Genomic DNA, 19,542 nt, shown 5'->3' on the forward strand with positions numbered 1-19,542 from the left:
TGAAGCATGGTTATCTCTTGGTACGTTTCTCTGTTGTCAAAGTTTCCACTTTTAGGGGCGTGTAGAGCTCGCTGCCTCTGCTGTGGTGGCACAGACTCTTCTTTGCACTGTTTCATTATGCAGTTGATTAGTGGCAGGGTGGGGCAAGGGGAGAGATGTCTCCGTGGCAACACGGGAGGAGGTAGACAATTCCAGTGGAGGGAGGGGCTTCTGGCCCCGCTGACCTTGGCTGTGATTGGTGAAATGGAAAATGGTGAATACTTAGCGGGGAAGAGGACCTGTGGCAGTTGCTGTGATGGAAAGTAGCATCTTCACTGGAAGTTTGGATCCTGCAAAATTGTCTGGGGGAAGACGGGGAGCCGGGAGGCCGCCTTGCTGGAATCGTGCTGGAACTCATTTGGACGTCCTTGAGGCCGGTGCAGCTGTAGGAATAATAAACAGCACTTCAGTCTTGATGCAACAAGCCATTAGCAGTAAAACTGTTGTAATGCTCTCGGGCTGGCCAGCTCTTGTCTTATCCTTACAAAGGGCTTGGGTTCCTTAAAAGCCTAAAATCATATGCTGGAATTCTGCTGCAGAACATCCAACTTTCCTCAAGCAACGTTTGCTGGGTTAGTGGTGAGGAGTACGCATATATGTGGTGGGGGAAGCTTTAAGGACATATTAAAAGGATCTTTCAGATCACTTTGCATGAACAGTATACTGAGCAGTGTATTGAGATCTGAAGATGGCTATCATATCTCCTCTCAGTCTCCTCTTTTCCAGGCTAAACATTCCCAGCTCCTTCAAACGCTCCTCATAAGGCTTGCTTGGGATGATTCCAACTAAAGTGTTCCATCAGTGCAAGGATTCCTGCTTCCGCAACAGAACTCCTCCCCACCCCACCATGAGCAGCCAGCACCCTTCCCAAATTGCGCTTGTTGTAAACAAAATCTGCCCTTATTCCCTTATGGGGTACACAAGAGCCTTTATAGAGTCCTTTGTAGGTTCTCCATTGGTAGGAGAAAATAACAGAGGCCAGCCAGAGAATATTGAGAAGCAAAGCAGCTAGTAAGCCTGATCTTTATTAACTGTTGCAACAGGGTGCTCCTCCACATGCAGGAGAGAGGAGGAGGACCCAGAACAAAGGTGTGCCCACTCTTATATAGACATTTTAAATTGCCCACCCTGGAGTCCAAGACCACACCCCAGATACATCATACCTACATCACAGAAAAGGTGGTCTACAACAGAAATCTGAGTGCATTGTTTTTATCCTGTCTGCCAGGTTACCTGTTAATGTTCACTTGACTGGATTACCTGGGGAGTCTGGCCATCCTTTTGTAATGATAATACTTAATTCCTGAGCCAGGTCACAGGCTCACGCTATTCACACCTTAAATGCGTCCTTAAGGCAGGATTTGTGAGTACAGAGACAATAGGGAGGTTTCTGCATTTCCTTCAACCTTGTAGAGCAGGGATAGGCAACCTAAGGCCCGGGGGCCGGATACAGCTCAATCACCTTCTCAACCCAGCCCACGGACGGTCCGGGAATCAGCGTGTTTTTACATGAGTAATAATAATAATAATAATACCATTATTGTCATTGTACAACCTGTAGAATGTGTCCTTTTATTTAAAATGCATCTCTGGGTTATTTGTGGGGCCTGCCTGGTGTTTTTACATGAGTAGAATGTGTCCTTTTATTTAAAATGCATCTCTGGGTTATTTGTGGGGCCTGCCTGGTGTTTTTACATGAGTAGAATGTGTCCTTTTATTTAAAATGCATCTCTGGGTTATTTGTGGGGCCTGCCTGGTGTTTTTACATGAGTAGAATGTGTCCTTTTATTTAAAATGCATCTCTGGGTTATTTGTGGGGCCTGCCTGGTGTTTTTACATGAGTAGAATGTGTCCTTTTATTTAAAATGCATCTCTGGGTTATTTGTGGGGCATAGTCCGGCCCACCACACGGTCTGAGGGACGGTGGACCAGCTCACGGCTGAAAAAGGTTGCTAAACCCCTGTTGTAGAGAAATATTTGAGGTGACTGAAATAGTAAAAATGGCCTTAGGACTTTTCCTATGGGTTTCAGACATGTGGTTTATATATTTATGTACGTGTTTGCTTAGTACATTTATAAACATTTATTATACATATAATACCTTAAAATTTGTATTACACGCTAGAGGTTTGGATGAATCCCCAGAATCATAGAATTGGAAAAGGACCTCAGGGATCATCTAGTCCAACCCCCAGCAATGCAGGAATCTCAACTAAAGCATCCATGACAGATGGCCATCCAACCTCTGTTTAAAAACCTCCAAGGAAGGAGAGTCCATAACTTCCTGAGGGAGACCATTCCACTGCTGAATAGCTCTTACTGTCAGAAAGTTCTTCCTGATGTTTAGTTGGAATCTGTTTCTTGCAGCTTGAAGCCAACAGCATATTTAGGGCGGGGGGTGGGTGGGTGTTGTGGGGCTGAGAGGTGGGGAAAGTTCTGTTGCACAAGCAGACATCTTTGAGCTGATGGAACCTGTCACTAATCATCACCTTGGATAAAACCCTCTGTGTTGTGTGTGTGTGTGTGTGCTCACTAAAGCAGCTGGGATTTTAGGAAACATTTAGAAATCTTTGGTGATATTTAGAATGAGGATCCAGGGACCTCATTTTTCTGGAACATCCCAGGAACCCACAACAGCCCTGACTGCAACTGCAGGCAGGTGGAAGAATTATTTCCTGAGCTGTTGTGCATATCTGCTGTCCTCCCTGTTAGTAGAGAAAGGTCCTTGTCAGTGCTATTTTTCTAGAAATATAGGTGCTGGAGCTCACCATGATCACCTCTGTTGTTCTTTAATAATGGCACACACCTGAGAGGTGCTGGAAATGAGTTCCTGCGAGTTCCTTCTGCAAAAAAAAGCCCTGTTTTTTGTTATGTGGGTGTTTTCAATCTGTATGGCTGTTTTAAAATGCATGAAAGTAATAAAGGTAAAGGGACCCCTGACCATTAGGTCCAGTCGTGACCGACTCTGGGGTTGCGGCGCTCATCTCGCTTTACTGGCCAAGGGAGCCGGCGTACAGCTTCCGGGTCATGTGGCCAGCATGACTAAGCCGCTTCTGGCGAACCAGAGCAGCACACGGAAACGCCATTTACCTTCCCGCCGGAGCGGTACCTATTTATCTACTTGCACTTTGACGTGCTTTCGAACGGCTAGGTGGGCAGGAGCAGGGACCGAGCAACGGGAGCTCACCCCGTCGCGGGGATTCGAACCGCCGACCTTCTGATTGGCAAGTCCTAGGCTCTGTGGTTTAACCAACAGCGCCACCCACGTCCCATGAAAGTAATGGTTGGGCACTAATTGATTTCCTTCTCTGTGTGCCTTTTTGAGGAGGAATGAACCCTAACAATAACACGCATGCACTGCTAGTGATTTGGGGAGGTGGGATATAGTTCTTGGCTGTGCATACTCATGGAGGATCAGCGAGTCACGATGGCTGTCAAAGACAGTTGCTGAGAACATTCCTGCATTGCAGTGGGTTGGACTAGATGACCCACGGGGTCCCTTCTATGAGCGGGAGAGGGCTATTGCATTCATATCATGCTTATGTGGCTGGCCACCGAGAGAACAGAATGCTGGACCGGATAGACCTTTGGTTTCATCCAGCGAGGGCTTTTCTAACGTTCTTACCAAGCATGAGAACTGGGAGGCTGGAAGGATGGGGTAGGTTTCCTTCCTTTCCTTTTGCTGCGTCTTGGGTGTGAAAATGCTGATTTGTGGTTGGTGTCTGCCACCATTGACTGGTGCCACTGGTTTGACTGGTGGTCTCAGTAGTCCCACCATTAGAGGCCCGTTATAGAGGAAGGTCCGTAGCTCAGTGAGAAGAGCATCTGCTTTGCATGCAGAACCCAGAAGGTCCTGGGTTCAATCCCCAGCATCTCTGGGTAGGGCTGGTAATGTTTGAAACCCAGGAGAGCTGCTGCCTGCCTGTGTGGACAATACTGAGCTGTTGTTGTTGTTATTATTATTATTATTATTATTATTATTATTATTATTAAAATTATTAAAATTATTAAAATTATTATCATTTGTTAAATGTATATGCCGCCATTCATCAAAAGATGTCAGGGTGGTCCTACAGAAGAAAATGCAAGTAAATAATTAAACCAAAACAACAAAACAGTAACACCCCCTTCCCACAGATGCATTTAAAAGGCAGTAGGATATTAATCAGCCAAAGACTGTCAGTGAACATATTTATTTGCATTACTTAGTGCTTTAACTACTGGTGAAGCCCAGGACGGCGAAACAAGGCCAATATTCTCCGGAAATCCTTGTCTAGACTCTGTGAAAGGATTTTGTGGAACTGTAACAACCTTTCATGTGGATTGCTTGGACCTTATGAACAGACAGGTGGAATAGAAACCATTACACGGATGGACCTTACGCATGAACTCACTAGAAAATGATCTGATCCACTGGGTCTTCTGCTTTGTTCGTTTGTTGAACTTTATGAGTCACTTCTGTTGAAATTTACAATTTGATACAATGAATAGTATACCTTAATTATCTATGAACACAGCCGGTTACATCTCGTGTGTTTATTGAATACGTCAGTGAACATAAGGCAGCTTCAGGTATTCCAGGGCAGCGCATGATCGTCCCCCTGTTGCAATGCATCACAGGTTAGCTTTTGCCTGTAAGAGTTGGGGTGCCCTGTTGCTTAATTTGGAATCCCAGCTTGTCCCTGATTTGTATTTGCTTCTATCTTGCCTTTCTCAGATGTATTTATTTATCTTACTATATCTGTGGGACAAGGGAAGGAGATTCGCCAGGAGCCAGCCAGGAACCTGGGAAGCCTGCAGTCGGGCTTGTCTTCTGCCATTTGAAGAGAGTGCTTAGCCAGCGGAGAGGGGAAATCTATATCTGCTGAGGGAAAAGCAAAAGTATCTTCGGCTGCCTTTAGAGGGCACTCCTGTTTAGCATTAGCACAAGTGGAGGCCTCTGGGCACAAGCAAAGCCGAACAGGGAATAAGAACAGGGAATAAGGCAGGCCGGGCCTTGTCTGCATTGTATATAGTTAAACCAGTACTGCATCACTTTAAACAGTCATGGCTTCCCCCAAAGAATCCTGGGAAATGCAGTTTAAGGGTTTCTCAGGAAACCTCTGTTCTCCTCATAGAGCTACCATTTCCAGAGTTCCTTGCAAAGTCACGTTGATTGTTAACCCACTCTGAGAACTGCCTGAGAGATGTTAGGCGACCCCGATTCACCTTGTCCCTAAACCAGCAGAGGTATTTTTGCTGTGGCGGTTGTTACAGATTTGTAAACCTTGCCACAGCCAAGAAGCTATTGAAGTGGTGTGCCATAAGACAAAACGAGATAAAATATGAAAACAATAACACTGTTTCTGTTGCTGTATGATTAATATTCCATCAAATCACCAGATCAAACTTTCTTACACAAAAAAGGCTTCTGTAGCTGCCTAAACATCAAGATGACAGGTTCCTGCCTCTGATTTTGGCTTGGAAATGACTGCAGACAGAGTCCTGCTCTTCAGAAAAAGTGTCTCAGGGCTTATACTGTGTTCAGGCTGACTGAACGGAGGAGAGTTTACAATTTTGGCCCTGCTTTTCAGCTCAGAAGTTGAAAATGATGGGAGCTGTACTGCTGCAGCATCTAGGAGGCCTCCTTAACCCACCCCACCCCCGAGCTTTCCAAACTTTCATGTTGGTGACACACTTTTTAGATATGCATCATTTCGCAACATGATAATTCAGTTTGACTAGCAAACCGGAGGTTAAAGCCACCCTTTCCCAGCCCCCGGCGGAGCATGAGGAGCGTTTGCGTGACGCACCTACACACTGCAGCCGGCACACTTAACATGTCGCGACACAACATTTGGAAAACTCAGTCCTATCAAGAGGAAGGGCGAGTGCTGCCACCACTGTACCAATGAGACACAGCACAAATGCTCTCCACAGTCCTGAGAAAACCCCTTAATCCCTCAGGAAAAAAACTTAGTAATGTATGTGACAACAGCGGCTTGGATTTTGTTAGCCCCCAAATGGAGGGTGAGTGAGGTCCCTGGTAAGGAGGGCTGGCAATTTAAGATGGTAGAATATGCAGAGTTAGCAGGTCTAGCAAGTAGAATAAGAAAGCAAGAAGAACAGGTCTTTAAAGAGGGGTTGAAATTTTGTGTTGAGAATGTGGGGAATAATTGAAAACGCCGGCAAGTACTAAGGTAAATTCAACAGTGCAACATATTTAAATGGCATGTAAAAATGGGGGGCGGGGCTAATTCAGATGGATACGCAAGAATATGCAGGAATTGTGGGATAATTGAAAGAACGTTGGAAGGGGAAGGAGGGAAGTCGTTGAATGTATGGGTATAATGAAAGGTTTTATTTTATTCTTTGGTAGGTTTATGGATGTATACTTTTCTTTTTGTAAACCTACCAATCAATAAATAAATTTTAGAAAGGGGCAACGTTAGAAGCAGATGCACAAACCATTTTTATTTTTTTTTAGCAAGGCTCCTTTTTTCCTGCCCTGCGCTCTGTCTGCACCTCAGACCCAATGTGTCAGGCAAGAGGGGGCCTCTGTGGCGGCATCGCCTCCTCCTTGCCCCCTCTCCAGCAGCCACTACAAGCTGCCCAAGGGAGGAGAGGCAACGGGTGCTCCCTTGCCACTGCTGCCCCTTTTCAGGACAAGCGCTGGCCTCCTTGAGCTTGGCTGTGGCATCACTTGTGGGGGAAATAAGAGACATTCCAGGATCAAATCAGAAGCACTGATTTTCCAGCACTGTCCCTGGAAAATAGGGACACACTTGGAGGGTATGCAGTCTGTAGCCTCCACAGACACACTGGGCCAACTGCTACTGCGTTTGCAGAAAATATGTGTCGATGCTCGGCCCACCACATGGCAGCACGGCCTGCTTTCCTATGTGGTTGGAGCTGTCGTGTGGAAAGGGGTCGGCTTGTTTCTGCCGTGAAACGAGGTTGCAGTTGTGGTTGGAGGCGCAGAGCGTTTTGCTCGCTCGCAGTAGTGCGCCCTGGGGACCGATAACTTAGCCGCTGTAATAGATTGAACTGGGAAAAGGAGAACACCGCCGAGCCGGTTATATCTTCAAAGTGGTGTAATTAATCGGATTAGGCTAATCTGGAGAAGACCACAAGGGAAGAACCTGGCGATTGGGCAGAATAATGGCGTATGAAATTTGGCTCTTGCTGATGCGATTTATGCAGTCGGCTGGGGTGAGGTCACACCGCTTGGAAACTTGCTTTCTCTTTGGCCCGTGGGAACTCCAGTTTGCATTGCAACACCTTCCATGGAACTGCCGTCTGATTCTTGGTTGTGTAATCGTTTCCTGTGAAGTTGCTCTGTGCTTGACAAAACCCTTTGCATGTTTCTCCCCGCCACCCCACCCCCCCAGTCTCCTTTCGGTTCAGGCCGTGGACCGTTGAGTATGAAGTCAGCCTGCGACTTTGAAGCCAAGTGCCAGTGCAAAAGCAAGTCCTTATTTCTATACAGAATAGTGTGGGCGGGGAAACAACCTCTTGCAGCTCTGGCGGGCAACTTGTGGCAGGCATGTTGCAGCCTTCATTTTACCCTTCTCCCAAGCAAGAAGAGAGAGAGAATGAATGAACGGTGGGAGAAAGAAGGGGTGCCCTGTCCACTTTTTGCTTTGCCCCAACAGTCACAGTGGACACACTGCATCCATGCCGCGTTCCCCCCTCTCCCTAGCGAAATGCAGCCCCCAACCTCGAAAAGATTGCTCACCCCCGACTTCCAGCTCTTTTGGTGATATGCGGTCCTATAAACGCTCCTTTTGTGTGCTCTGACATCTCGTAGGAAGCCTCCTTAAGATTTTCTGTTTTTTTAAAAAAATAAAATAAAGAAATGGGAGAGAGGATCAGATAGAACAGTTTACTACCTTTCACCTTTCCGTTGAAAGCAGTACTGCTGTCTCTGGAGGCTACTTGCCGATTGGGTAGTGCTGGCATAGGAAGACTGGAGCTGGATGGAAGACTTGGCTTAAAATAGGTTGAAAACACACACACACACACACACACACACACACGTGGAGGCATCATGAAGTCCTCAAAGCTGAACGGTGGAAGACATAGACCTGTATGTCCTGCCCAATGTGCCCGGTTGAAAAGAGCAAATGTCCACACAGGTCATGCTGAAATGACAATAGCCAGCTGAATGCTTTTTCTATAAATTTTGGACCGGTCGCCTTTTCCCCTTGGCCTCCCGCTGCTCTGTTTGTGTGCACAAGAGTTTCAAGTTGCTGTGTAGATCAGCAGAATCTTCTTGGTTAGGGCAGTATGCATAAATATTTCTTAAGATATAAACATCCTGTATACCGCGTGGGGTGGGAGTGCCGATGGGGAAATAAGACAAGCTGGAACGCAGCAGATCATTGTATGAGTAGAAACCTGCTCTGTGCCCCCTCTCACTGTTCAACATGGATTGCTTGTGTGTCTGTCTTTTCAGACATTCCTGCCTCCCTGACCTAGGAAGTAGTCCCGCTTGCACAAGGACTTCTGTTTGTGCTGTCAAACTTTCCCTCCTCCTTCTCTCCTCCCTGCGACCCCTACAGATCCACTGCAGAGGGGTAGGGGAGCCCCCAGAACAGATTCGGAGGGCACATGGTGGGGAGAGGGGCTGCAGCGGAAGTCCTTGCACAAACAGGATGACAGTTCTTTGTATGTGACCCCCCCCCCCCCAATACAACACAAGGTGTTGCTTTAATCCAGGGCAAAGATGATCTGAGTGCTTTCTTCATAGAAATAATAGAATCACAGAGTTGAAAAGGGATCGCAGGGGGTCATCTAGTCCAGTGTTTCCCAACCTTGGCCCTCCAGCTGTTTTTGGACTACAACTCCCATCATCCCTAGCTAGCAAGACCAGTGGTCAGAGGTGATGGGAATTGTAGTTCAAAAACAGCTGTAGGCCCAAGGTTGGGAAACACTGATCCAACTCTCTGCAATGCAGGAATCTTTTTGCCCCGTGTGGGGCTCGAACCCAAGACCCTGAGGTTCAGAGTCCCATGCTCTGCAAACTGAGCTATCCTAACTGCTTCGTGTTTATTGCATGCGGCCTGTGTGTCATGAGCCCCATGGAAGATTCTTGGTAGGGTGAAGAGGAATGGGATGGAAGTGCTGAGCTTTGATGCATGAGAGGGATGAGTAGTTGTTTCTGAATATCCCCTTCCCCGCCTCCTGATACTGCTGTTTCTGCAGCAACCAGGGAGGCACGTGGGCCTGGACCGGCTGGGTAGAGCTCACCTTTGTCTCCAAGGAGCTGCTGCCAGATGCTCAGGGTCTAACAGACCCAGCTTACTCTCAGGAGTGCGCTGCTTGCTTGCCTAGTCCCATTGCTTGGGACCCCAAATGTGTGAATCACTGGTCCACCCTTCTCTTCAGAAGGAAAGTGTGTGTGTGTGGGGGGGGGTGTCCAATGCCTTGGCGTGTGCCAGTCTGGACTTCTCCTGTGACTAATTGCTGTAGGTCATGGCATCATTAAAGGTAAAGGGACCCCTGACCATTAGGTCCAGTCGTGGCCGATTCTGGGGTTGCGGTGCTCATCTCGCTTTATTGGCCGAGGGAGCCGGCGTACAGCTTCCAGGTCATGTGGCCAGCATGACTAAGCCGCTTCTGGCGAACCAAAGCAGCCCACCGGAGCGGTACCTATTTATCTACTTGCACTTTCACGTGCTTTTGAACTGCTAGGTTGGCAGGAGCTGGGACAACAACGGGAGCTCACCCTGTCGCGGGGATTCGAACCGCCGACCTTCTGATCGGCAAGTCCTAGGCTCTGTGGTTTAATCCACAGCACCACCCGCGTCCCCATGGCATCATTAAGTTGGCATAAATTGTTAAAAAAGTATATGTCCCTCAATGAGCTATCTTGATCCTGGCGCTAGTTCTTAAATTTAAAATGCTTAGAATTGAAATCTTAAGTTAAAAATATTCAGTTCCGACACCTCTTTTTATGTTCTTGTTCTGAGCAAAGGAATTGCATATAATAGGTTTCCCAGCAGGGCTGTTTGTATTCCTTTCTGCTGCAGTCATGGCATGCAGGCGCAGAAAATAAGTATTCACTGTCCTGGGAATTTCAGCTTTTCATCTTAAATATTTTAGCACTCAAGGTTGCAAGAAGAGGGCTGGAAATGCATCAGCCTTGATGAAATGGGGGATGGGGGGAGGAACTGGGGAAGGACTAGGGCTGCAGTTGAACAGGATTTTGAATCAACCCTGGAGATTGCTATCTTTTCCCCTACAACAGCAGAATAATAAATTGTGCAGAATGCACATGCATATCCAAATATTATTAAACTGCATGAATGTATGCAGGTTGCAAGATTCTGTGTGTATGTGGTGTGGAGGGGGGGGGAGAATATTTCCCCTCCCCCCAAAAAAACATTTGTGCAAAATACACACAGTCCTGCGTCCTGACAATGTAAAATGAACTTCAGAGCCATAATGTATACTAATGGCCAGTTGCTCGAGCGGTTTTTAAAGGGGCTTCAGCAAATTTGTGGCTCTCAACCAACATACCGTATTTTTCGCTCTATAGGATGCACCGGACCATAGGAGGGGGAGAACAGGGAAAAAAATTCTCCCCCTCTCTGCTCAGCGCCCCTTCAGCGAAGCGGCAGGAGAAACGGAGCCCCTTCCATTTCTTCTCCCGCTTCACTGAAGGGGCGCTGCGCAGCTCTCCTGCTGCGCTCTGGGGGCTTCAGGCAGCTATCCGCAAGCCTTTGGAGCACAGCGGGAACTCCTGCTGCGCTCTGAAGGCTTGTGGATAGCTGCCTGAAGCCCCCAGAGCGCAGCGGGAGTTTGCGCTGCGCTCCGGAGTCTTCAGGCGGCTTCAGCCAAAGCAACGTAAAGCCTCTGGAGCGCGGGGGGAGCTCTCCCTCTGCGCTTCGGAGACTTTGCGTTGCTATCGCTGAAGCCAAGGAGCCTGCATTCGCTCCATAAGACGCACGCACATTTCCCCTTAATTTTTGAAGGGGAAACGGTGCGTCTTATAGAGCGAAAAATACGGTAGTTCAATGGAACCTCCATGGCCAAACATAGTGTAGCTTTTGAAATCGGTTGCTACGGAACAAAGTGTTCATGGATGTCTTCACACCTGTCTCGCAGTGACTTTCCCAGCTGTATCATGGGTCCCTCAGCCCCATCAGAATTTGGCATGGTTTGGCCAGAAGGAGCAGATGGCGGGATGGGGCTGGAAGTCTGGTACCCAGGTGTGGAGGAGAGCTGGAAACAAAGGGGCAGGACGCAGTCTTGTTGCTGAGAACCAGGCATCCAGGTGTGATCAGACGCGCTTACCCAGAGCACAGTGTGTGTGTCTGTCGGCAGCAGACCTGTAGGGCGAGAGAGTTTCATGAGTGAGCAAGCACGGCCTCATCTTGAAATCCCTTGTGGGAGGGTGTGTTAGTTGTCGGCGCATCTTTGTAGCTGCAGTTCGCTTAGGAACTTCTCGCCTTGCTCATTTACTTTCGAACAGGGTTAGAAACTCAGATGTATAAGTTAATATATAAGGCCCTGACACTGAGGTCCAGCTCCGAGAGCCTTCTGGCAGTTCTCTCACTACGAGAAGTGAAGTTACAGGGAACCAGGAAAGTGGGCCTTCTCGGTAGTGGCACCCTCCCATCAGATGTCAAGGAGATAAATAACTATACGACTTTAGACGACATCTGAAGGCAGCCCTGTAAAGGGAAGTTTTTAGTGCTTGATGCTTTATTATGCTTTCATATTTGTTGGAAGCTGCCCAGAGTGGCTGGGGCAACCCTGTCAGATGGGTGGGGTACAGATAATAAAATTATTATTATTAATTGCCAAATGGCACGTTAAACCTAGGTTACAGTCACCACAATGTCTAGGCATCTTTTTTTGCAGTGGGAATAGAATCAGACACATTATTATTATTATTATTATTATTATTATTATTATTATTATTATTATACCTCTCTATATTTCTTGTTTGTTTTACACTAAAATTTTAGGACCAGTTTTGTATATGCGTGTGTTTTATTAAATATTAAAAGACAGAAATTTACAGAGCTTTCTGAAATCTTAATTTACCTAGGATGGAGTGAACTTTTTTGCAATTCCTTTCATATGGAACAGGGAGCATGCTTGTTTTCTCTTGCTCTGGAGGGTAGGACTCAAGGCATTGCCTTCAAGTTACAAGAAAGGAGATTCTAACTAAATATTTGGAAAAAACTTTCTGACAGTAGGAACTGTTCAGCAGTGGAACGGACTCCCATGAGAGGTGGTAGACTCTCCTTCCTTGGAGGTTTTTAAGCAGAGGTTGGATGGTCATCTGTCATGGATGCTTTAGTTGAGATTCCTGCATTGCAAGGGGGTTGGACTAGATGACCCTTGGGGTCCCTTCCAACTCTTATGATTTTATGAATTTTGGGCCAGTGGCTCTGTTAATTGGATAGCCTTTCTTAAAAACAACAACAACAACACATTAGCACCCATTTTATTCTCCATTTTCAGAATAACAATAGACATATCCTCTCCCCACACAGGAGCCTACATAAAGAAAAAAACTTAAAAGCATTTGCTTTGATAAGTCAAACCACTTCATCTGTAGAACAAAAATATCATTCTGTAGATCCCTGCAGCTTGCTGGTAGCCTTTAACCATGCTTTTCCATTGCCACATAATAAATAAATTTGTACCAAGTTGAGTAAAATGGATAGTAGTAGTAGTAGTAGTAGTAAAAATAATAATAAAAATAATAAATTTTATTTATACCCCACCCTCCCCAGCCAGAGCCGGGCTCAGGACGGCTAGCACCAATAAAATCACAGTAAAAACATAAGGGGGGAGGGGGAAAAGGGGGAAAACCAATTTAAAATGCAATTTAAAATGCAGCCTCATTTTAAAAGTAGCTGATAGATCAAGACCATAAGGGGAGGGAAAACATAAGGGTCAGACTGAGTCCAAACCAAAGGCCAGGCAGAACAGCTCTGTCTTGCAGGCCCTGTGGAAAGATGTCAAGTCCCTCAGGGCCCTAGTCTCTTGTGACAGAGCGTTCCACCAAGTCGGGGCCAGTACTGAAAAGGCCCTGGCCCTAGTTGAGACCAATCTACCCACCTTGCGACCTGGGACCTCCAAAATGTTGTCATTTGTGGACCTTAGGTCCTCTGCAGGGCATACCAGGAGAGGTGGTCCCATAGGTACGTGGGTCCTAGGCTGCATAGGGCTTTAAAGGTCAAAACCAGCACCCTTTCAAAAAACAACAACAACGATGGAGCACAAAACCAAGCAGTTTAAAAAGAAGTTGCTGTAATTTATATGTTGCCTTGTTAGCTCTGGAAAGGTGAACTTTGTCGATGGGCTGAATGGCGCTAAGTCGAGTTTAGGAGTTAAACGGTCCCCGTCTTGCTTCCTAGGTGGAGCTGTGGCTCAGCAGGTTCCCGTGCAAGCCATCCAGGTGCATCAGCAGACGTCTCCCACAACTGACAGCAGTACTGACCTCACCCAGACCTCTTCCAGCGGGACAGGTAAGCAGCCACCAAATCTCTTGCTGCCACATAACTCTGGGTAGGGAATGGGGAACTTCCATTTCTACCAGGACCATTGACTCACGGAAGACAACCACAACAACGTGTGGCCGTCCTGCCTTAGTACCCTTGGGCTTCCATCCCTTGGTTGCTGGCTCCTGTGGTCACCAGTCAGCTGACCTCTGTCTCTCCTATCAGTGGATTGCTGTTGTTTGAAACACCTCCCAGCCACGGTGCCCAGCCAATCAGGAGAGACCAGTGGGGGAGAGCACGTGCTATTGGGCTCCACTGCCTAAGGACCCCCGCCCCGCCCAACCTAGACCTAGACCTAGGCCTTTTAGGGTTGCCATATGTCCTCTTTTCCCAGGACATGTCCTCTTTTTCATGGGTATGTAAAATGAGAGTCGTCGTTGTGATCTATAGTTAGAAGCAGAAGTCGGCAAATGTGTCCCCCTTTTTGCTCTTCAAAATATGGCAACCCTACCTTTTTTTATAGGGGACGCGGGTGGCGCTGTGGGTTAAACCACAGAGACTAGGACTTGCTGATCAGAAGGTCGGCGGTTCGAATCCCTGCGACGGGGTGAGCTCCTGTTGCTTGGTCCCAGCTCCTGCCAACCTAGCAGTTCGAAAGCACGTCAAAGTGCAAGTAGATAAATAGGTACCGCTCCGGCGGGAGGGTAAACGGCGTTTCCGTGCGCTGCTCTGGTTCACCAGAAGCGGCTTAGTCATGCTGGCCACATGACCTGGAAGCTGTCTGCGGACAAACACCAGCTCCCTCGGCCCACAGAGTGAGATGAGCTCCGCAACCCCAGAGTCGGTTACGACTGGACCTAATGGTCAGGGGTACCTTTACCTTTACCTTTTTATCCAGGGCAGAGGCTGAGCAGGGAAGGGGTTGATGCCCAAAGCGGCTTTCTTCAGCCTTGCTTCCCTGAATGTCATTGGACTACAACTCCCATCATCCATGACCGGCAGCTGAGCTGGCAGGGGATGCTGGGGGTTGTAGTCAAGCAATGCGCAAGGAGGACCCAAGCTTGAAGAACTGTGACCCTAATTACAGATGGGTAGCCGTGTTGGTCTGCCATAGTCAAAACAAAAAAAATTCCTTCCAGTAGCACCTTAAAGACCAACTAAGTTAGTTCTTGGTATGAGCTTTCGTGTGCATGCACACTTCTTCAGATACACACATGTGTATCTGAAGAAGTGTGCATGCACACGAAAGCTCATACCAAGAACTAACTTAGTTGGTCTTTAAGGTGCTACTGGAAGGAATTTTTTTTGTTTTGACTGTGACCCTAATGGTTTTCTCTCTCTCCCCACACCTAGCAAAGTCTGTTACCCAAACATGGAGTCTTCCAGCTACCCATGTGGCCTGGATGAAATGAGGTGGCAGGATAAATCTGCCCCATGCTTGTTCTAGGCCTTGCAAGGCTTTCCTTTCACCCACACCTACATCCTTTCAATTGAACCTGCTGGTTCTGACTTGCGGTTGTGTAGATTTGCAGTCTGTGTGCCCTGCCTGGGCTTATTGAGTGCTGTTACAGAGGCACCTGAGCTCCCCTCCCCCCTTTGCTTGCGCAGCTCCCTGCAATCGGAGCTTCTTTTAAAGATCATTCTTGTCCCAAGCACTGCTCTGCGCAAAAGTATATCATTGCTTACAAGGTCACTGTCTCCTTCGAGTTCAGCAGACCCTTGTCTAGTCAGTGCTGATAGGCTGGGTAGGAGAATGCCTGAGAAACTTAGAGGAAAGTATTTGTTCTAATATAGTGTTACTTTAGTGCCATCTAGTGGGTGTTTGCTTGCATATATGCATGCATATATATATATATATATATATATATATATATATATATATATTTGCTTTCGTAGAACATTAGAGGCTATACACCACACCTTCAACAGTATTTATAGGAACTCAAACACTGAGATCCTGCTCTGTTCCAGTAACAAGAAGCCGAAAGCACCAGCCTGAAGATGACGAGTGAGACCTCGTCGAAACGTCGCCTAGACACCCCAACTTTTACACGGGAAGACACCCGAGGACACCAAAACCTGCATATATATATATATATATACACACACACACACACACACACACACACACACACACACACCGGTATATATGTATGTGTGTGTGTGTGTACACACACACACACACACACACACACACACACACACACAGTGTCATACCTCTTGTTATATCATGAGCAGAAGCACGACGCGCAGATGCGGGTTGCGTTCTGCTCATGATGTGAACGGGGCTCCGGAACATATCCCGTTCGCAACCAGAGGTACCACTGTATACACACACACACACAGTGGTGCCTCATTTTGAGTCTGGCTCGTCGAGCGTCCATTTTGTCAAACGTCATGGAATGGGTCACTTCCGGGTTTGCTGTATGCGCAGAAGCTCTAAATCGCGCTTCGCGCATGCGCAGAAGCACCTGCACTTTGTCCTGGGTCCTTTTCATCTAGCGTCCAGGGCTCCGGAACGGATCCCGGTCGCAAAACAAGGTACGACTGTACACACACACACCAACTTTCTATTCAAAGGAGTTCTATCGCGGCTATTTCCAAACCAGCCCAATTCCTTTTTCAGGGCTATTTTGTACATTGCCTGGTAGCAAAGTGGGGTTTGCCACTGACAGTACTGTCTACAGAGAGTTGCAAGCAGTCTCAATTTCCTGATGAGGACCCCTGCATGTCACATGAAGATATGAAAACAAACCAGAAAAATTGGAGCCCTCCCTCCCAAAAAAGGAGATAAAAAAAAGGTGGGGTGGAGGACCCTTGAAAAATGAGAGGGGACAGCTCCCTCCAATCTTTCCACGTGTTTTCAAGGCCATCACATCTCTATGTGTGTCTCACACATTCCTTGTTTGTCTTTAGGTGTAAACTTCAACATACCCCTAACAAAGCATAATAAATAGGGATGCGGGTGGCGCTGTGGGTTAAACCACAGAGCCTAGGACTTGCCGATCAGAAGGTCGGCGGTTCGAATCCCCACGACGGGGTGAGCTCCCATTGCTCGGTCCCTGCTCCTGCCAACCTAGCAGTTCAAAAGCACATCAAAGTGCAAGTAGATAAATAGGTACCGCTCCGGCGGGAAGGTAAACGGCGTTTCCGTGTGCTGCTCTGGTTCGCCAGAAGCGGCTTAGTTGTGCTGGCCACATGACCTGGAAGCTGTACGCCGGCTCCTTTGGCCAATAAAGCGAGATGAGCTCCGCAACCCCAGAGTCGGTCACGACTGGACCTAATGGTCAGGGGTCCCTTTACCTTTACCTTTAACAAAGTGTGGTTATTATTGTTTTTGCAAAATTTGAGAGCTGGCTGGATTTTCCAGCAGCCAGCTCGAAGAGAAGGAGACTTGCATGTGCAGAGAAGTTCATTTTATTCTCACCGGTGTATTCCGGTTGTCTTGGCGCTGACATGTACTCATGTGCATAACCCCTGTCCCCCCACATGCCAGCCATGACATCTGTTTTCTGGCAGATGTTGGGAAGCCCTGAAAGAATTGCGCTTCCTATGTCAGCATAATCCTGTGTAAAGCAAATGTATGCAATGAGCTGGTGATGGACCCAGGAATACCACTGTGAGGTTTTCAAGCAATTGCTTGATGGCTACATGCAAAAATCCTCACTGGTTCTGCATCTTAAAAACAAGCAAGATAACGGACTGAATCTGATGCAGCATGGGGGACTGAGGCATTGTGGGTGTGGTGCCATCTATTTTTTATTTTTAAAAAATATATCTTTATTAATTTAAAATAAATACATTTATGAGAAAACAGACATACATACAAGTAAACAAACATACAATCAAAGAAACAAATAACAGAAAAATCAAACAAACCACCACACTATAAGGTACAAAAAGATTAATATAATTGTCATCATATATACTCCTGATACTGAACACAATTAAAAAACTTACAGAGAAGAAATTTATACATGGCTTCCAATTAATCTCACTGTACTTTGTCCATTACTTTATACCACACATTTACATATCTCTTAGATTATTTCTTATTACCTCCCTACGAACTTATATTTATACAATTCAGGGATCAGTCTAATTCTGCCAAGATGTTTCCTTTTATTCCATAGTTTTCTAAATATTCGATTCCCCAATCCTTATAGACTTTTTGTTTTGATTGGCCTCTTACTCTTCCTGTCGCTTTCGCTAGCTGCAGGTATTCTACCATTAGGATTTGCCAATCTTCCGTGTTGGGTATTGTTGTGTTATTCCAATTTCTTGTTACTAAAATTCTGGCCGCCGTTATTCCGAACATGAACAATTGTGCCTTGCCCCTCCTTTCTTTTGCCAGTGACCCTGCCAGCTACGATCATGACTTCGTCCGTGCCAACCACTGTAGGCGGCCATATGATGTACCCCAGTCCTCACGCAGTGATGTACGCGCCTACGTCAGGCCTGACAGATGGTGGCCTTGCAGTTCTCAATGCCTTCTCCCAGGCACCATCTGCAATGCAGGTTTCACACGGCCAGGTCCAGGATCAGGGTAAGACTGGAGGCGGGCTTTTCCTTTACGTAGAATCCTCATATCGCACTTCTGTAGCTTCAAAGGGCTCTCAAAGCAGCTTGCGGAATATTCTCGAAATAAAATGCGTCAATCTAGTACAGGAGCAGGTGTTGCTTGGTGTACGCGATTAGGTTAGAACGACAGCTCTCCCCAAAATCGTCTGAAGGGTGTGGGGCTGAGCTGTTGTGTCTTGCTCAGCTCATGATGAAATCCATCTTCCCTGATGCACAATGGTGTTTCTGAAAGAGTGAACGATCTTCAGTCTGCCATGTGTTGGGTTCCTCAGAACATAGATTATTATGTTCTGAGGAACCTAACACATGGCAGAATAGATAGATAGATAGATAGATAGATAGATAGATAGATAGATAGCACCAGTAACGTGCATGGTGTTTTACCGAGTAGAAGAGCACAGCACTCTGCCCTGAGGAGCTTACAATCTAAAATTTGAACCAGAGGAAGGGGAAGAAAGTGGAGTCAAGGGAATATGCAGGAAAGAATGTGTGATTATTTAAGTTACACCTGCTCAGGGTAAGTTACACTTGGGTTTGGAAAGAGATATGAGGATAATTCCAGAGAGGAAGATTTGAGAAGGGTGAAAAGGAGCAGCTGCATGTCTTTGATGCATAGCTCAGTGGCAGAGTGCATGTTTTGCAGAAGGTCCCTGATTTGTAGTTATCTGTAGGGAACTCAGGTACCAGTTTGTAAGAAAGACCTCTGCTGGAGACTTGTCAGAGCTGCTTGTTAGTAAGTAGGGTTGCCAACAACAGACCAGTGGAGCTGCTTTATATATTTTAATACTTTAAGCTTTATCGAAATATAAACACATTTCTATTTCGGTGAGCCTCCATCCTGCATTTCAGCAGGAGATTTGGTGATCACTGCTTTTATAAAGCATGTTTAGGACAGCTTTTGTTCAACAGAACATTGCTTGCACTCTTTGAAATGGCTCGTTTTGTTTCTAGCTTTATTTTCGTTTATGCCACTATGATTACACCTGAATTGTTCTGGATCATTTGAAGGTGGTGCTGTTGGCGCTGTTAGTTTTGGATAGCGGCTAATGGCACACTTGTGATTTTTTTCTTTGGCAGGTGGAGTCCCTCAGGTGTTCCTGACAGCACCATCAGGAACAGTTCAAATCCCAGTCTCAGCTGTCCAGCTTCACCAGGTAGGTTCCCCATTTAAGTAGACTTAAACTTCCCCCAGACTGGGACTGCAGTCCTACTGAACCTTAAGGGATTGAACTTCTGAGGAAATGGGATTGTGCTGTAAGGCTGGCTGTAATTTTCTTTGCACCCTGTTGAACATATAGCAAGATACACAGCTACCAGGTCTGCCTTGTGTACTGAATTTCAGCGATCCCATTTTGTTGCATTTCCCTGTTGTTTCATTCAAGCTTCAAGACTCCTAGGGATGGAAGCAGACAATGGCCCGGTTCGCACATAACACTAAGCCAAACTATGGCTTAGTGTGAAAAGGCAAGCGTGCTAA

General features: G+C 46.7%; 1 protein-coding gene across 2 annotated transcripts in view; it reads left to right on the forward strand.

Annotated features, from left to right (window-relative positions):
* The window catches only part of SRF (serum response factor), a 73,962-nt gene that overhangs the window by 47,840 nt on the left and 6,580 nt on the right, over positions 1 to 19,542 (forward strand). For both annotated transcript variants that reach the window (XM_028724864.2, XM_028724865.2), the window contains 3 exons: positions 13,401 to 13,511; positions 17,839 to 18,030; positions 19,143 to 19,219. In XM_028724864.2, the coding sequence (XP_028580697.2) occupies positions 13,401 to 13,511; positions 17,839 to 18,030; positions 19,143 to 19,219 (380 nt within the window). The remainder of the gene's footprint in view (positions 1 to 13,400; positions 13,512 to 17,838; positions 18,031 to 19,142; positions 19,220 to 19,542) is intronic.

This window comes from Podarcis muralis, chromosome 3, assembly GCF_964188315.1.
Source record: "Podarcis muralis chromosome 3, rPodMur119.hap1.1, whole genome shotgun sequence".
NCBI lineage: Eukaryota > Metazoa > Chordata > Lepidosauria > Squamata > Lacertidae > Podarcis > Podarcis muralis.